General features: G+C 39.6%; 5 protein-coding genes across 11 annotated transcripts in view; 1 reads left to right on the top strand and 4 right to left on the bottom strand.

The window, feature by feature from the left end:
* Positions 1–6: 6 nt before the first annotated feature.
* On the top strand, positions 7–1,315 carry LOC104816100 (60S ribosomal protein L14-1-like). The gene is made up of 4 exons (XM_019202789.1): positions 7–75; positions 680–809; positions 902–1,014; positions 1,102–1,315. The coding sequence occupies exons 2-4, from the start codon at positions 701–703 to the stop codon at positions 1,156–1,158; spliced, it is 279 nt and encodes a 92-aa protein (XP_019058334.1). The 5' UTR covers positions 7–75; positions 680–700; the 3' UTR covers positions 1,159–1,315.
* Positions 1,316–1,647: 332 nt separating this feature from the next.
* On the bottom strand, positions 1,648–6,002 carry LOC104815994 (casein kinase 1-like protein 8). The gene is made up of 14 exons (XM_010544641.1): positions 5,034–6,002; positions 4,879–4,919; positions 4,598–4,667; positions 4,359–4,507; positions 4,167–4,262; positions 3,965–4,035; positions 3,781–3,842; positions 3,609–3,672; positions 3,431–3,515; positions 3,095–3,221; positions 2,933–3,006; positions 2,761–2,827; positions 2,247–2,389; positions 1,648–2,119 (listed from the first exon to the last, which is right to left on the bottom strand). The coding sequence occupies exons 1-14, from the start codon at positions 5,107–5,109 to the stop codon at positions 1,820–1,822; spliced, it is 1,425 nt and encodes a 474-aa protein (XP_010542943.1). The 5' UTR covers positions 5,110–6,002; the 3' UTR covers positions 1,648–1,819.
* A 1,218-nt stretch (positions 6,003–7,220) lies between these two features.
* On the bottom strand, positions 7,221–10,709 carry LOC104815992 (probable methyltransferase PMT3). Of its 3 annotated transcripts, XM_010544633.1 has the most exons (8): positions 10,620–10,709; positions 9,669–9,973; positions 9,401–9,565; positions 9,109–9,291; positions 8,417–9,011; positions 8,220–8,332; positions 7,914–8,134; positions 7,221–7,841 (listed from the first exon to the last, which is right to left on the bottom strand). In XM_010544633.1, exons 2-8 carry the CDS (start codon positions 9,939–9,941, stop codon positions 7,529–7,531), a joined length of 1,863 nt encoding a protein of 620 aa, XP_010542935.1. In that variant the 5' UTR covers positions 9,942–9,973; positions 10,620–10,709; the 3' UTR covers positions 7,221–7,528. The 3 variants fall into 3 exon arrangements, with proteins under 3 accessions (XP_010542935.1, XP_010542937.1, XP_010542936.1); XM_010544635.1 differs by lacking the exon at positions 10,620–10,709 and having other exon boundaries at positions 9,401–9,525; positions 9,669–9,759; XM_010544634.1 differs by lacking the exon at positions 10,620–10,709 and having other exon boundaries at positions 9,401–9,521; positions 9,669–9,748.
* A 238-nt stretch (positions 10,710–10,947) lies between these two features.
* On the bottom strand, positions 10,948–14,762 carry LOC104815993 (serine/threonine-protein phosphatase PP1 isozyme 7-like). Of its 5 annotated transcripts, none has more exons than XM_010544636.2 (6): positions 14,556–14,762; positions 14,222–14,454; positions 13,153–13,392; positions 12,318–12,877; positions 12,011–12,240; positions 10,948–11,033 (listed from the first exon to the last, which is right to left on the bottom strand). In XM_010544636.2, exons 2-5 carry the CDS (start codon positions 14,241–14,243, stop codon positions 12,013–12,015), a joined length of 1,050 nt encoding a protein of 349 aa, XP_010542938.1. In that variant the 5' UTR covers positions 14,244–14,454; positions 14,556–14,762; the 3' UTR covers positions 10,948–11,033; positions 12,011–12,012. The 5 variants fall into 5 exon arrangements, with proteins under 5 accessions (XP_010542938.1, XP_010542942.1, XP_019058346.1 ...); XM_010544640.2 differs by having other exon boundaries at positions 13,153–13,317; XM_019202801.1 differs by having other exon boundaries at positions 13,153–13,302.
* A 1,385-nt stretch (positions 14,763–16,147) lies between these two features.
* The window catches only part of LOC104815990 (ethylene-responsive transcription factor 14), a 967-nt gene continuing 596 nt past the window's right edge, over positions 16,148–16,518 (bottom strand). Inside the window, exon 2 of the mRNA XM_010544632.1 lies at positions 16,148–16,506. Coding sequence (XP_010542934.1) covers positions 16,367–16,506 — 140 coding nt within the window. The 3' untranslated portion in view covers positions 16,148–16,366. The remainder of the gene's footprint in view (positions 16,507–16,518) is intronic.

Raw genomic sequence — 16,518 nt, 5'->3', positions numbered from 1 at the left:
AGAGTGGCTCTGATCAACTACGGAAAGGAGTACGGGAAGCTCGTGGTGATCGTCGATGTGGTCGATCAGAACAGAGTAAGCTGCTATTATCTTCTTGTGATTATCCTGAGTGTTTGGCTTGCGCTCCCGTCGGGTTGCTGAGAAAACCTAGGATAGGATTTGAGATTGATGTGAATGGGAGTGTAGACGGAGAGGGCACGAGAGCGTTTCAGTTGCGAGTGATTGTAGCATTCCAATAGTATACTATTGTAACTACATTGAAATGAAACTTTAAGGTACATTACGAAATGCATGGCTTGAGACATTTGGAAATGCATAACCTGAAACGAATTTGTGGATATAGACTTGAAATATGGTTGGGAATACAAGCTGTGTCAATGGGTACCAGCCTGAAGTCTCAGTTTGTTTGATTCTTGTTTGTCTGCTAACTGATTATTGGGTTCTGCTAGTAGAAAAAGAGCTTACCTTTTGCCTTTGGTTACTTAGTATTTGCTTTAGAAAGCGCATCAAATTTTCTTGATGCCATGACTTGTGATAATGGATTTTCAGTCTGATTCTAATCCGTATATTTTTAGGAAAAACCACCAGTGTGCTTCCTAATGCAGTTCCTTAGTTTTTCACTGGTCTTGTTATGTTCCTTATGTTGTTCGTGTCTCGATTTACTGTTTTTTTTTTGTAGGCTCTTGTTGATGCTCCTGATATGGTGAGGACCCAAATGAACCTGAAGAGGCTCTCATTGACCGATATCAAAATAGACATAAACCGTGTCCCGAGGAAGAAGTCGCTCATTGAAGCCATGGAGAAGGCTGGTGAGAAATCATGTCTCTTGACTTACAAACAGCCAACAGCAGGCATTCTTTTATCGACAGCGACTTGTCTGACTACATCCTTACGATGACAGATGTGAAGAACAAGTGGGAGAACAGCTCATGGGGCAGGAAGCTGGTCGTCCAGAAGAGAAGAGCCTCACTTAACGATTTTGACAGGTTCAAGGTTATGTTGGCCAAGATCAAGGTACTGTACAATCTCCCGGTCTTGTCCAGTGTAGTGTTTCGTCCAATTACGAACACTATGTATTATTATGTGTATGTGTGAATGCAGAGAGCTGGATTGGTGAGGCAAGAGCTTGCGAAGCTGAAGAAGGAAAGCTCATCATAGACGTGCATGAGAGTCTAAGTACTTGTTTTGGTTTGACCAGCGTTGTAAGAATTTCCGTCTCTTGTTTTCTGGATTTCGTTGTGCTAAAAATTAAGAATCTGTTACATCTATGCCGACATTGTTCTTTGGTTTACATCCCAAAAGGGTTTTTTTTTTCTGGGACTTTTTTTTATTTTATTTTTATGAATGCTCATTATTCGGTTGTTAGAAATACGAAACTAGTAAATCAATGTTCATCCCAAAGCCAGCAAATCTGTAACCGAAAATTGTCTGAATTTTTATCTTTATTTTCGTAACCAAATGAAGACAGATATCGTCTGTAATTGCATGCATTGTCGAAGTCGCAATACATCAGGCCATCTGAATGTCGGTTCAGTTTCGCTTTATTGGAGCTCGTACGTCCATAGTTTATTTTTCCATTTTTTTAATTCTACTAGTAACAGATATAATTTCAAGGATTAACAATTATTCATCAATAATGCAATGATATGGTAGACAATAACACTTTAGAACCATATATATTCAACAAAGATCTTCGACCAAAACCACGTTCATATTTCGATACGAGCACTATTTATTTACCCAGATAAAGGGTTAAATCCATATAATGTCTTTCGACATGGAAATATAGCCGCGGGTTATAGCTGGTCGAAAATCTCAGTCACTTCCTCTTGCCGTTGCCGATGGTGAGGAGTTCAAGGCTCTGGAGCGTGATATCACGCGCTGTCCTGGCCGGAGCTGCTGCCCTGGTGAAGGACGACGAAGAGGGCTTGGCTGAGTCAGGACCGAGCTGGGCTCTCTGGCTCGTGGGCAAGTGGCCATTGCTAAGGACGATCCGGCTCGACCGGTTGCTCTTGGTGAAGTCAGCTGAGGAGTTGGCTCTGGTACTTGAGGCAATAGCTTTTCTCGATGAACTCGCGTTCCTTGCCGTGGACGACGAGATGGGTCTCTCGTGGTTTTGCTGATGCGAAAAGGGTGAAAAACCAAAATTACAAAATCTTGCTCGGGATCCTAGCGGTTGGAACATGGAAATCAAGAACGAAAACAACTAAAAAAGGTTGCATCTTTCTAGGGTTTTGATGACTAACCATGTCTTTGGATGATGATAGTATGTTCTCCGAGGTTCTCGGTCTGGAACGATGATCAAATTGAACGCCACTTCCCGAGCCATTTCTTCTAGCAGCATATGCCTCTAGAGCATCTGGCAATCTCTCTAGGTTGCCCTGCCCAACTAAATAAATTCCCCGGAAAATTTTTGTCAGATTCTAAGAGAATCAACAGTTTCTTCAAGTATAGTCAACTGGATTTCAGCCATGTAACTTGAACAAGACCGAACTTGGATCATGAGTTGAATATGATAATATATCTTATTATCTTAACTCGAAAGAAATCTGACAGAAGTGGGCTTAATTTGGTTTTGGAGAAGCATTTCTTACTCAAACAGGCTAACTGTGTTGAACTGACATTTGCAAATCGAGTGATTGGAGAACGACAAAGAAGAAATTTTCCGACAAATACCAAGGAAAAATACAAAATTTGGACAAAAAATTCGGTTTATTTGTAAAGTTTTAGGACATGAAAGTTACAGGATTCAATGTTTACCGGAAGGCTTATCTGTTCTGCCTGCAGATGGCATGGGAGGGTTGTTCGAAGCTGGTCTCAGGCTAGACTGTTGGAACAAAGACAAAAGAGTCAGAAGGATAAAAGCTCAAACTTAAAAAAGGAAGTTCAAATAAAGTTTCTCCGAATATAGATAAAAAAGTGTGGGACCGACCCTTGGTTTAGAACTGGAGTTGAGCTGAGGATACTTCAAGATTGTCCAATCGAATACATAGTCAAACTGATGGCCTGTAATGATTAAAATCAAACCAACTCTTTTTGAGATTTTGGAGAAATATTTAGAAACAACAGATGAGCAAATCGACAAATTTTTCACCTTCTCGGATGAACAAATCCCTGAAAAGCCTCTTAAGGTATGGATAATCAGGCTTGTCTTCAAACCGCAATGACCGAATATAGAGGAAATATGATGTGAACTCAGCGGGATATGATTTACAAAGGACCTGCAAATGGAAATTCAATTAAATGTTGTATCCATAAATTCACACACCGACAAAACGCTTCAACAAAGGTCAGCAGAAAACTCCGTCAAGCTAAGGAAAAAACCAGATTTTGATAAGTAAATGATTCTTTTGCCTGTTAAAAAGATAATGGCAACGCCCTATAACAAAGAAATTTCTCAGTAGCTTGTATTGGAGAGTGAAAAAATTACCTCAATGGGTGTAAGCCTTTTCTTCTCACTAATCTTGTCATATTTCTGCTTTTTGGTACCGGCACGAAGGCCTTGCCATGGAAGGCTGACACAGAAACGAGAGAAGAATAACAATCACGAAAATTGAGGTTAGAAAAAAATACTGAAGATGTACAGAACAAAGGTTATATATCTCTACCTTCCTCTCAGAAAATACATAAGCACATAGCCAAGGGATTCCAGATCATCCCTCCTACTTTGTTCTGCCAAGTGTTTTTTCATATCAGCATATCACTAGAAATTCCATAATGTCTAATCGAATAGGAAAAGGAATGTCTCTTGAAATTATAAGAGGCACGGATCACACTCACCAATTCCGAGATGAGTATTAACACTTGCATATCGAGCTGTTCCTGTAAGATTCTTGTTTTCCCTAAGAAATGAGGGTCACGATTAGCAAAGACAAAAGTCTTTTAAGATTATAAACGAAGTGCAGCTAAAACTTTTTCTACATTATGAGAGAAGAAACAGTCTAATAAAAATATTAAAAGGTACCTGTATGGGATATGCTTGTGAGTTTGAAGATCCCTATACTTTTTTGCCAGTCCATAGTCAATGACGTAAACCTGCCACATATATCCTTTCGATGAGATTTTTCTTAGCCCTTAAAGATTAGTAGCAAAATCAAAATCGCTCCCTAAGAAAGTTCTACAACCAAATAAATCCTATCTTTAGACAAAAGAGTTGGCATGATTACCTGGTTTGCTTTGCGTCCAAGACCCATTAGAAAGTTGTCAGGCTTAATATCACGGTGAAGAAAGCCTCGTGAGTGCATATACTCAACCCTGTTTATCTAGAGAAAAGAAAATGGAAGATTCGATTATGAGGAAATACGGGTATGCAATAAAACAGAAAAAAAAATATAAGCCAGAAGTAAAGGAATATTTACCATCTGATCTGCGAGCATTAGAACTGTCTTTAGAGAGAACTTTCGATTGCAGTAGTTGAATAAATCCTCCAAACTCGGACCAAGAAGATCAATGACCATGCAGTTGTAATCACCCTCAACCCCAAACCACTTAATGTGAGGAACACCGGCTTCAAGAAAACAAAAGGGCATAAACAATCAGTAAAAGAAAATCATTGGTTCGTAATTGTCCACAAAATGAAATCCGGGATAGAACTTACTTCCTCCTTGGAGAAGCATGTAGAGCTTTGACTCATAGTGAAGTTGAGGATGCCTAGCCCTTACGGGTTCCTGTATGAAGAGGCAAAATTTTATCATAACAGTATATGTAAGCCATGCAGGAAAGAAAGAACAACGATTTTGAGTCACTACATTCCACTAGCATAAGAAATCTAAATATAAATGTCACCAAAACGATTTTGAGATGTATATATATCTCTATCACGGGAATATGATTTTGAGACTGAGTTCGATGGGAAACAGATTCAGCACTGCAGCTTACCATCTTAACAGCCACTTCTTCTCCAGTTTGCACATTCGCTCCTGAACCAAAAACAATGACAACAGTTAGATAATGCACCTTAACTCCAAAAGGTAAACACAAAAAGGACATAACATCAAATTCAGTAAGGAAACCCAAAAGAGAATTCTATATACCGAGAAAAAGTTCACCAAATGATCCGCTGCCGAGCTTTCGCCCCAGTTTGTACTTGCCACCAACCACACGATCCATTTTTCGATCCTTAATGGAAGATTCAGAAACACTTCAGATCCAAATTACCTGACTTTCTTTTGTGTACTTCGAACCGAATTGACCTCAACGTTTTCACTCAATCTTATCTGGTCAATACTTCAACCTAACTGATTTCCTCAAGGAAACTTTGCAACACTGAGATACAAATGTCACAAAGTCAACCCAGAAAGCTCCTAGCAACTCTATCCTTTGATCACAGAAATTACAAAACCCAGATCCCAATCGTGTCCCTGGGTTCGTGAAATGCAGATCGAATGGAAATATCCAGACCTATTTCAGAAAAACCGCACACACAAAGCCTCACCAGATTCACATCGAGGCAAGAGTACGTGAAAATCTACTAAGAATCCCAAATCGAAGAGCCGCAATACCGAATCCGCAAAATCGCAACTTCGATCTTCTCCAATCGCTAAATCGATCAAAGTGTTTGACCCAAATCGATTTGCAAAATAACCCCAATTAGTCTAGATTGACGCGGCTAAAGAACCCAAAGATCAAATCTCGAATTAAGCGCTTAGTTTCTGATACACTGAAGCTAAAATTACCCATTGACCACCACCACCACCATCGTCATCATCATCCAACTCTGACTATTTTCTACAAAGATTCGGATCAGATGACAAAAAAAAGGGTCTGCAGGAAAAAAAAAACAGCAGAAACCACAAAGAGACAAAAAAAACGCGGAAATAAGCAGAGAGCGACGGTATCAGCGGAGGGAAAGTGGGGAAAGGGGCTAGGGCTCGATTCTACCGTCTGATCTTGGACTGCTGGGTACAGAGTTTGATTCAGTATTTCCCAGGAAAATCTTTGGACATTTTCTAGGGGTAGAAAACAAAACGGAAGGAAATCTGACGGCCTTCTCAAGTGTTTTCCTATTGCTTTGATTAACAGTATACTTATTGTTTATTTCCCATATGTATATATAGGTGTATATATATTAAGGTAAGGTGCCCCATGAATGTACCAATTTTAATTTATTTTTGTCGTTTCTAAAATATTATTACCATCACTGTCATATTAGAAAAACAATAATGTAATTTATTACTACTGCTGTATTATTATTATTATTATTATTATTATTATTATCAAATCTGGCAAAATTATCGTATGATATATAAAATTATATTTCCCTTGACTCTGGCCGGCAGTATTATTTATTTTCCATTTGCAAGGAAAAATGATATTTTTATTTATAATTAAAGTTTAGAGAAATATTACTTTCGCAAATTATAGTATCGGACAAAAGACATATCAAGATATATTAATTAATTATTTATTTATTTTCCACTCCAAATTCAGACAAAAAGGGCTGATTCTTGAATTGACTTGTAATTAATTAACCGGTTTAAGCATCAATGTTGTGGTTCAGGTATAAACTAATTTTACAATTAGCAATCCAAAAGCCAGGCTGGTCCTTTTAATCCACTTTGTGCTGTAGACAACGTAATGATTAGATATGATCTATGCCTATGCCACTCACATTTTGATTAATTATTTCTATATTCATTTTTTATTATTAAGAAACATATATTAAGCTTTAAAATTTTTAGATCGACTTTTTGGATTGGATTCGAAAAAGAATTTTTTTTTCAGATCTTGGGTTATTTTTCCAATTTGATCCATTTCAATTAATTTCTTTTTAGAAAGGCCCTAACATTTTTAAGATTGAATTCAGTTTAAAAAATTAGATACGATTATTAATTATACGTTTTAGTTTGCATATCGGTACCGAAATTTATACACATATAATAGCTTAATTGAAAATTGTTTTTTTGGCATATCAATTCAAATTACACCGGTTAACCGGTTCTAACCGCAAAATAAATTGAAATGAACCGGACTATAGGCTTTTATCTTTGATTGAGAAAACTCATCATTTGGTGATATATGAATTAAACTTTTTTTGGCAAGATATCATTTGTCAATACATATGCCATTGCTACGCATTTTCTACCAAAAAAAAAAGACAATATCTTTGTTCTAAAATATTCAGACGAAACTCATGTGGTCGAGTGATACCTGGACTGGAAGTGAGGGTGTTTCTCCTCCAGATCAGAGTTCGAATCCAGACATGTAGGGAGGGAGAGACATAGTCAAAGACTGTGTTCAAAGGTGGTTCCCGTACCCAGGTGAATTTCCTGGTTTGACAAAAAAATATTTTCAGACGAAAAGCTAAACCTGACAAGGTAAAGATAAGAAAAAAAAAACAAAAGAAAAATCTAACAAAAAGCAAAGATGATGAATTTGTGTATACATGATGATTAGGGTTCATAATTAAACACTATAAATCCCTAAAAATAAATAAATAATATCTATCACCATCTTCTTCTTCTGATTCCTCGCGGCCATGGATGGATATGTATCGTTTCAACGTTCAGTCTTATATCTCTTGATGACGTCATCCAGTTTCGGGGAAGCTTCCATTGAAGATCCACATTTTCTTCTGGACGACGAAGACGGCGTTGTCTCCGTCTTGGCCGGGATTCGAACTCGCCACGACGTCCCATCGTAACGCCGTCAGGTAATTTTTGACGGAATCTACGATACGTTGTTCATCGCGGAAGATGACGAAGCCATTCGGTCGGAGAATACGATCCATCTCCAGCATCAGATCAATGGGGCCGCAACCTTTCTTCCTCTCCGTGTCGGAAAGCACAGTCCATGCATGCAGAAGATCGTACGTTATTGGATAAGTGGAAAACGCTTCACACCTCCATGGACGCCAAAAGAAAACAGTCAAAAACTCGGATGATTTCGTGAAAGAGAGGATTTTGGTTCATTACCAGTTGTGGGCTGTGCCGATCAAGCCACGGTCATAGATCAGCTTCAGGGTTTGAGGTCCGTCCTCAGGGACAACGTTCATGACCCAAACATCCTTGTCTTTCAGAGCAGCAGCAAAAGAACCTATGTCTGCTTTCATGTCCATTATGTTCCTCAAGGTGTCTGATTCGATTCTTGGTGACAGCATATTCCAGTAATCATCCACCCTTTTCCGCCATAGTTCCTGCAACAACAAATTACAGAAATGGCGGAAGGAAGAAACCAGGAAATATCCAAAATCGATGTCTCTCTGCAGTCTGGTTTTGTACCGTATCCTTCTTAAACATGTGAGCTGAATATCCGAAATGTGCAAGTCGGGGAGGAGGAGAAGTCAGTCTTTCCGGCCATGGAGCTAATCCACTTCCCTTGTTCATATGGTCATCTGAAAAACCCATCAAGTTTGAAGAAACTTACATCGATTATGCCACTCTTGACAGGCACAACAATCATCAAGCCAGAGTTATACCGTCGGAGTTTAATGTGATGCAAGCTCCCATGGGCACACCCCAGACTGCATCAGGATCATTGTCTGGACGACAGAACGGAGGCTGTGTCTCGGGTTTTCTCTTCAGGTAACATTCATTGGTCAGTGGTTTCTGCCAAATGACTGTCTGGTTCCTTTTCTCAGCTATTCTCCAACACATGCGTTCAGCAAGAGAGCTCATCTCTCTCCATATCCTCAGATCTTCCTCGTCTTGAGCATAAGCTTCGGGAGATGAATACGCAAAATAGCCTCCGGGTCTGAGCAAACGATCGAGCTCGAGAAGTAGGATGCCGTCTCTTTGAAGCCAATCGATCCTGCACCGAGAACAATGAGCGAGTTCGAATGATCTGCTCGGGTATGGGAGCCTCTTCGTCCCTAAAACACCGAGATAGGCAGGGATTCCTCTCTCCAGAGCAAACTGGATTTGGTTCTGGTGAACATCGTTAGGTGCCAAGGACATTGTGATTATATCGGATGAGAGAAGGTAAGCTCCAAAACTTGCAACTCTACAGCCGACATCGAGAACCGTCCTTACTCTCCCTTCACCGTTCAGATTATCGCCCGAAAAGTTAAGCATCTGAAAGTTCCAGTTAACGAGAAAAGCTAGATTTGACATTACGATAAAGAGATGAAAACCACGAGAAGAAATCGGATATTAAGCGTCAGAGCTTTACGTGTCCAATGGAAGCAATGTATTTGTCGGCGCCATAGTGAAAATGAGTGCCTCCGCCAGGGAAATGAATCCTTTTGCCTTCCACAACCATCCAGTTCTGATCAGACTTCTCATTTGCAAGGTGGGTATGAGGAATGTTTGCTTTCAACACTTCGTCTCGGCTCTTAGGCCACTTGATAGGAATCTATCTCTTCAAAATCAAGATCAAAAGATAGCGACAACACAGTCGGAGATTGTAATCAGATCAAAAGCAACAAAAAGATTTCGACTTTCGAGACTACATATATATACACCTTGTATCCAGATGGAGGAGGAATCAAACAGTTAAACCGTCTTTCGGGAGGCGGGCAGTGACGCTCGTAGTGCTCCATTACAGACAAATCCAGCTTCAATCTCGTCTGATAGATGAAGTTCCTGTCTAAGCAGGGTATAATTTCCGAGTACTGTTCATCACAGACCTTTCAACAAGAGAAAAGAAACACAGATATAGGGAACTTACACAAGACATTTGATCTGCCATTGGAACTTTCTACTTTCAGATTTGGAGTTTAAAGAACTTACAGGGAAAGTTTTAGGCGCAGCTTCACTGTCTCCATCTTCTTGCCTGACGACAGACTCATCCTGCTTGCTATCATCATCACCATCATCATCATCTCCAACCAAATAAGATGATCCGAGTTTCCTCAATGATCTTCCATTTTCCAAAGCGGATGTTGCTCCATGGTTTGAGGAACCATAGTTCATACAGATGAAACAAACGAGCAATACTGCCGCACAAACCAAAGCAATCAGCCCCTTCTTCTTCTGGCCTCCTCCCTCAGATCTTGCTCTCATCGATTATTACACTATCAAAATGTCTTCAAACACTGGATTTTTCTCGTACAGACCATCCAACACAACAGCATCAAACAGCATTAGATTTCAAGGGCGAAGTAAAAGAGATCTCCTTTATGTGTACATGACAACAGTTTGAATGGTTTCTGCACCAGACAAAAGACAGAACCAGCCATAAGAGACAAGACTAAGACGATCCAAGTCTAAAGTGTCTATGAGACATATAGTATCAGCATCTTGATTGATAATCGATTACAAGCAACGATAAACTTCATTGGCAAGCAAGTGGAAAAGATTGACTATTTCCGTAATCTTTCAAGGGAAATGATCTGGAAATGAGATGAGGAGTTTGGATGCAGTGATTGGGAACTGTTCGCAGGAGATATCGGATCCGAAACTTGATTATAATGCATTTGCAGCTAAAAGGGGGTTTACTATTTGGATTTCGATTCCCCATGGACCAACTAGAACTAGTAAATCTGGGTCTAGAGCTTCCATTTTCTCGGGAAAATTAAAAAATCTCCATTTTCCCGGGAAAAAAACACAGATTGAGCCCAAAATGACAAATTCAAACACCACACTGAACGAAGAAAATGACCCATCGAAGGGCGAATGAAGAAAATGAATCAGAATCCACGCAATCGAACGCTTCCCCAAAAATTACGTCAGGAAATTTACCTCCTCGTGTTTCTGCTAACGTCGCTCGTATTTTGTGGGGGAGAAGGGAGGAAGGAGAGAGAGTGCGAATGACGACGTAAAAGGTCTCTCTCACTTCTCTTACTGCAAAATGAAACGAAATACATAATTTGTTTGGACCGCTTTCCTTATTTCCTTATTACTAATACTGAATGCAGATAGGGGCAAGAAGACACTCTGTAACAGGTAAGTCCACGTGACAAATTGAACATAGTAATAAGGAAATGATACAAACTGAAATGAAATCTGAATCTTCTCAACTCCCCAATGGCTTCTTCATCTTGCAGTTCTTGTCATGTCGTGACAGCTCCAACACGAATATTCTTCATGTTCCTTGGATTTTTTTTTTTAAAGTTCAAATTACATGGCCTCTGTTCATGAGAACTTGGAATCGACCTGCAAATTCGAAGGGGAGAAAACATTCACATGCCTGATGAAATATAGATATGTACGGTGTCAGATCATTTCAATTGTGTGCTTTCAGTTCATAGACATGACTCGTTCGGCCCAGTCTGAGTTGGGTATCGAAATTTCGAATATTTGTCCATCAGCGAGACATTTACGATCGACAACTTGAGAATCCAATCTTGGCATTCAAGTTTGGATTTCGGTCGGAAATTATCCTCTTGTCGGTATCCGAACAAAAGAGGAGAGGAAGAGATGGGCGAGGCTGCGAGGACGAGCGCGGGGGGCAGAGACCGAGATTAGAGTTAGCAATTGGCGATCGAGATTAGGATTTTGTCGCATCTCCTTACTTAGAATCGCCTCACCTGAATCGTCACTCGTCCTCGTTCCTCGAATACGTCTCCCGTTCATCCACCTCTCTTTACCCCCTCGCAATTGGGGGCATTATCAAAAATACCCTTAAAATGCTATTTCTACTTCAAGACCTACCCTGGTCACATGTGACCAATGTGACCGAAATATAGTATGGTCACATTTTGATTTTTATCGATTATAACGTTAAATTTATGGTGATCACACTAATTCATTATGTTTATACCTTGTATATCTTACTAATCATTTGATTAAAACATCATAAATTTAACGTTATGAACAATGAGATCAATATGTGACCACACTCTTCAAGACTCACATTGGTCACATGGTCACAAGGGTAGGTGTTGAAGTAGAAGTAGCATTTTAAGGGTATTTTTGATATAATGCCTCGCAACAATTGCCTTCGTCGGTCAGATACATAGCAGGTACCCGAAACGGGTTTCTTACTCACGCAAGACTGAAATCAGGTCATTCGACCGAAAAAAACCTGATGAGAAAATATCAAAATCGAATACAACAAAACAACTCAGGTATCCGACAGTGTCCATCCCTACTGAATTCATCCAAGACCAAGGGAATTTCAAGAACGTTACCTTCAGTCCTTCACTGTGGGGTTAGGAAAGCTGGTTTTTGCAGAACTTCTGCTTCCGAAACTAAATATGGATTTCTTTTCGGTAGGTCTCAGAATCTGGAAAGAGCACGTGAGGTCTTCATCCACGTTCATCATGGCCCCTGCATTGTTGAATTCCCCGCAGTAGTTCGGTGCCGAGAATATCGTCACCAGTTGCTTTTCGGCAAAGAACTCGAACCCGTCTTCCACTACCTGCAAGTTCAAGCTCTGTAAGCAAACATGGAAAAAAAAAAAGCTGATTCTTTCGGGGTGAAAGGAACATCACGAACCTGGTGAGCCCGGCAAATGAGATCAAGCTCGAGCCTTTTCAGAAACCCGGAAACGATATCGGCGCCAAAAGTGTACGAAACTCCGCGATCATTGGCTCCCCAACTCTTGATCTCCTTGTCAGGATCGGACCACAAAAGATCACAGAGCAAACCTTGGTCCGGAACATCAGTAGGTCGTCTGATGTCCCTTATCTGTCTCAAGCTACAGAGATCGGGAGAAAGCCCTCCATGCATACAGAGAATTCGATTGTCTATGAGAGCCGCCACGGGGAAACAGTTGAAGCAATCGGCGAAAATTCTCCAGATTTTGACGCTGAGACGTCGTTTGCACTCGTCATAGAAGCCATAGATGCGGTTAATGGAAGCACATTCATGGTTTCCTCTGAGAAGGAAGAAGTTTTCTGGGTATTTGATCTTATACGCGAGAAGAAGACAGATAGTTTCGATGCTCTGTTTGCCACGATCGACGTAATCTCCGAGGAACAGATAGTTCGAGCGAGGAGGGTATCCTCCATATTCAAAGAGCCTTAGAAGATCTGAATACTGACCATGAATATCCCCTGCATCAAGATCAGTTCAAATGTTAAAAATGCATATACTGTTGGAAAGTTCACGATCAATTGATGAACATCCAAATCTCTAAATACAGATTCAGATAATCATCATCATATTAAGCTCAAGAATCACTTGAGAACACAGGATTTAGTTAATGGAAACCCCCCATCTTTTTGGCTATTAGAACTCCAATCACATCAGAACCAGATATTTTCACAAGAATAGTGTCAAGTTGAGTTATGTTTTCATCAAACCTAGAAAACAAGAGAGAGAGGATCACCGCAGATTTTGACAGGAGCTTCAAGCTCCAAGAGATTTGGCTGTCTCAAGAAGATGTCCCTGGAGACAAAGCACAGCTGTCTGATTTCGATTTCAGACAGCTGAACAATCTTGCCTGGTTTCTCCCTCGCTGCAAGCAACCTGTTGATCACTGAATTCAAAACACCTGCATCCATCAATAAGCTTCTCTTTTCTGCTTCAGCAAGGAAACTAGCCCACCAGGAGGAAAAGATTTGATCGACTAACAAAAACGAAGAGAAACCCAGGAGATTATACACAGAAGAAAAAAGAACCCTTCAAACAAAGATAATGGAGATCAAGAACCCGACTTTGTATTCTTATATTCTTGTTCTTTCAGAAAAAGAACGGCGAGAATTGTATTTCAGACAACTTAAAGCCACTTTGAAGAATATATGCTCTATCTTTTCTCAAAACCAATGTTGTTGTTCAAGATTTCCTACCAAGATTCTGTTTTAGTTACCACTGCTCACGAAAATTCTCCAGTTTTCTCAAATAGTAAACATTTTTCAGAGTGTTGTACTCAATCCCGAACCCAAAGAGCTCGAATATCTCGAGCTGCATAACCAAACAGAATATTTTTGGCTGACATCTTAGTTCGTTTTCAGTATAAGCAAAGAAGAATCCCATACCAAACATTGCTTTGAGGTTAACGATCCAATAGGAGAGAGCTTTCGCATTGTAATAATATATGCTCGTTTCCCCCCAACATGGTTAAGGTTTTGGATTCAGAACTCGACATGACTATTAAGAACATATTCATTTCTGCAGTCACCGGATGGGAGAGGACACGAGAGGAATCGATGGGAAGATTAGAGGTTTTTGTTTTTGGAGAATATTTTTGCTTTTCTAGCCCACTTTTTCTCCAATAAAGACAGATGACCTTTCATGGCTTCTAGAGCATATCATTGCTTACAAGGTTTTAGGGTTAGAGGATGAGCGATTCTCAAGAATCACTGAAACTCTGAAACTGTGCAAAGAATTAACCATTCCTGAATATACAGAGATTGACAGAAATAGAAATAGATATAATGATTTAGATTTCTAGGTACCTTCGATAAGATGGAGCTCCATATCCTAGCTGAAGGTAATGACGTTCCCTTTCCACGGATCTTCGCACTGACAGCAACATAAACCTCCATTGGTGTCCCAGACATGATTCCTGTCCCTGAGGCATCACAAACGTCCGTACAGTTCCTCAGCTTCCCCTTCTTCGAGAGATCATCCACCATTGTTGCTCACTGAAGCTCTGCATCCTCCGAGTAGCCTCACATGTCAAAGTAGACTTATCGTACGAGGAGAGGAACCCATCAGGATACAAACATCTCCATACGAGCAATAGCAATAGAGATCCGATACAAAATCTAGGGAAAATCCTTGATATACCCAAAATTGACGAGCTCCCGTAGATTCAAAACCCCGCCGTGTAGAACCTTCACCTTGCCGATGATCCCCCGAACTCCCCGGAGGTTGAAGACGAGCTTCCTCCTGGTCAACGGGCCGTAGGAAAACGAAAGCCATTGGAGAGCGCATCGGGAAGAAGAAACCCGGGAAAGGGTTGCCGGAGGAGAGAAACGCCGGCGAGAAGTTTTCCGTCGCGGACGCGTCAAGGATTTACTTAAGTACTTATGTGCTATTTATACTTAAAATTCAATGGTTTTTTACTATAGTGAGCTAAAATACTAACGAACATTAGGAAACTGTATAGTAATTATATTGAGTTATATGAGATGTGTTCTTCAGAGTTTTCCCCTAGGTAATAAAAATACACAAATATAATATTTTTATAATTATTAATTTAACCCCGAATTTACTTAACAATATATTTTAGTAAAAAATTATTATACCCATTAAGTGCCAATCGGCTTATCATATCCGAATAGAATAATTTGATTAACTGTAATTTTACTCTGATATATTTTAAGTGCCATTCGGCTCATTATATATTCTCCATTAGTCAAAATTAATCTGTATAAAGAAAAGCTTAGATAAACCGTCCATTTTCACATAAATTATAAAAATTAAATATTGAATCTATATATACTCTACAATAAATACTTGGGTACATTACCGAGTTTCATGTCGTTTTAAAGGTTTACAAATACTCATAACCTAATTATTTTATCTTTTGAGAATTTGCCATCAAAACGACATGATAGGGTTATTATTCTAACATGTTATTTTTATTTTTGGTAAAAAAAAAATAACATGATATTAAGAGAGATGACGGTCGATGTCTATCATATGATTCAAAATCTCCATTTATTCGTTTGTACATCTCATGCATGCATATACATTTTTTGGATGCGCATTCAACTTTTGATAAGATGGTCCATTCCTCCCTTACTAAAAACATATCTGCATCTACCTTAACATCTCGACACGGATACACACAAACACGCGCATGTTTATATATATGTGCATGTAAACACTCTATATGCATAATCTGCTTCATATATACTTGTTATAAAGCTGGCTCAGGAGACCAACCAAGTGTGGCTCAGTGGTCAAACTCCTTGTGACAAAGTCACTTAGAGGAGGGCGAGTGTTCAATTCTGACCGGTGGGGAGGGAGGTAAATACGGCATATTTGATCGTATTTCACAAAGATTGCTATTGCAGATTTGAGTGGATGTAGTCGGACCAAAAACTCTGAGAACCATCTGGTTTACCAAAAAAAAATATTGGCCCAGGGATCCAAGATCATGCGTCAAATTGCTATTACTAATACAATCATAATGGATTATATGTATACCACAACTACACTTGTGTATGTACACATAAAGAAACCCAAATCAATGTCGACGTGATACATCGAAACGATATGGTCTCTACAAGGTCCGAAAGAAGAAAGACATATGATCAAAGATGGCCTCCCCTTCACATATATAATAAGATCAAGCATGAAACCAAAAACTGCAAAAATTTTATTCATTGTTTGCAAATTATTATAACAATCGAAACATATATACCTCTGATCATACATTTGCAAACACAAATTCTTATTGCCACCCCACCCCCATATATATATATATATATAGTTTAATCATCTGAATTCAGATAATACATATGCGCACTGTAGTATAGGTCCACAATCACTATCTATAATAAGCATTGTATAATGGATTCCCGTTGGAAAAATTGCTCGCCTTATTACAAAACTCGACCCGATCGATGATTTCTTTTTATGTTTCCGCGTCATTGCTTCCGACCCTTGCTGTTATTACTAGAGTTCTTGTCATAATTCTCTCCGTATTCAAGAAGTTGCTCCAAAACACTGTCATCCAAGTACTCGAACTCGAATACTTGCCTCGAGGAAGACGAAGAAGACGATGCTGCAGCCGATAAAG

This window comes from Tarenaya hassleriana, unplaced genomic scaffold (assembly GCF_000463585.1).
Source record: "Tarenaya hassleriana unplaced genomic scaffold, ASM46358v1 Cleome24, whole genome shotgun sequence".
Taxonomy (NCBI): domain Eukaryota; kingdom Viridiplantae; phylum Streptophyta; class Magnoliopsida; order Brassicales; family Cleomaceae; genus Tarenaya; species Tarenaya hassleriana.
This window is presented reverse-complemented; position numbering and strand designations above follow the sequence as displayed.

What these genes read in the sequence shown, in the direction of transcription:
- LOC104815994 (XM_010544641.1), bottom strand. Translation starts at nt 5,109, where the DNA reads ATGGATCGTGTGGTTGGTGGCAAGTACAAACTGGGGCGAAAGCTCGGC. An exon ending in TTGGACGCAAAGCAAACCAG is followed by an intron (nt 4,036 to 4,166) that starts GTAATCATGCCA and finishes TATATGTGGCAG; the next exon opens with GTTTACGTCATTGACTATGG. An exon ending in GGATTTGTTCATCCGAGAAG is followed by an intron (nt 3,007 to 3,094) that starts GTGAAAAATTTG and finishes TAATCATTACAG; the next exon opens with GCCATCAGTTTGACTATGTA.
- LOC104816100 (XM_019202789.1), top strand. Translation starts at nt 701, where the DNA reads ATGGTGAGGACCCAAATGAACCTGAAGAGGCTCTCATTGACCGATATC. An exon ending in TGAAGCCATGGAGAAGGCTG is followed by an intron (nt 810 to 901) that starts GTGAGAAATCAT and finishes TTACGATGACAG; the next exon opens with ATGTGAAGAACAAGTGGGAG. An exon ending in TTATGTTGGCCAAGATCAAG is followed by an intron (nt 1,015 to 1,101) that starts GTACTGTACAAT and finishes GTGTGAATGCAG; the next exon opens with AGAGCTGGATTGGTGAGGCA.
- LOC104815993 (XM_010544636.2), bottom strand. Translation starts at nt 14,243, where the DNA reads ATGGAGCTCCATCTTATCGAAG. An exon ending in GGAGCTCCATCTTATCGAAG is followed by an intron (nt 13,393 to 14,221) that starts GTACCTAGAAAT and finishes CGTTTTTGTTAG; the next exon opens with TCGATCAAATCTTTTCCTCC. An exon ending in AGCTCCTGTCAAAATCTGCG is followed by an intron (nt 12,878 to 13,152) that starts GTGATCCTCTCT and finishes ATCTTGATGCAG; the next exon opens with GGGATATTCATGGTCAGTAT.
- LOC104815992 (XM_010544633.1), bottom strand. Translation starts at nt 9,941, where the DNA reads ATGAGAGCAAGATCTGAGGGAGGAGGCCAGAAGAAGAAGGGGCTGATT. An exon ending in CTGCGCCTAAAACTTTCCCT is followed by an intron (nt 9,566 to 9,668) that starts GTAAGTTCTTTA and finishes TCTTGTTGAAAG; the next exon opens with GTCTGTGATGAACAGTACTC. An exon ending in ATCGGCACAGCCCACAACTG is followed by an intron (nt 7,842 to 7,913) that starts GTAATGAACCAA and finishes GCGTCCATGGAG; the next exon opens with GTGTGAAGCGTTTTCCACTT.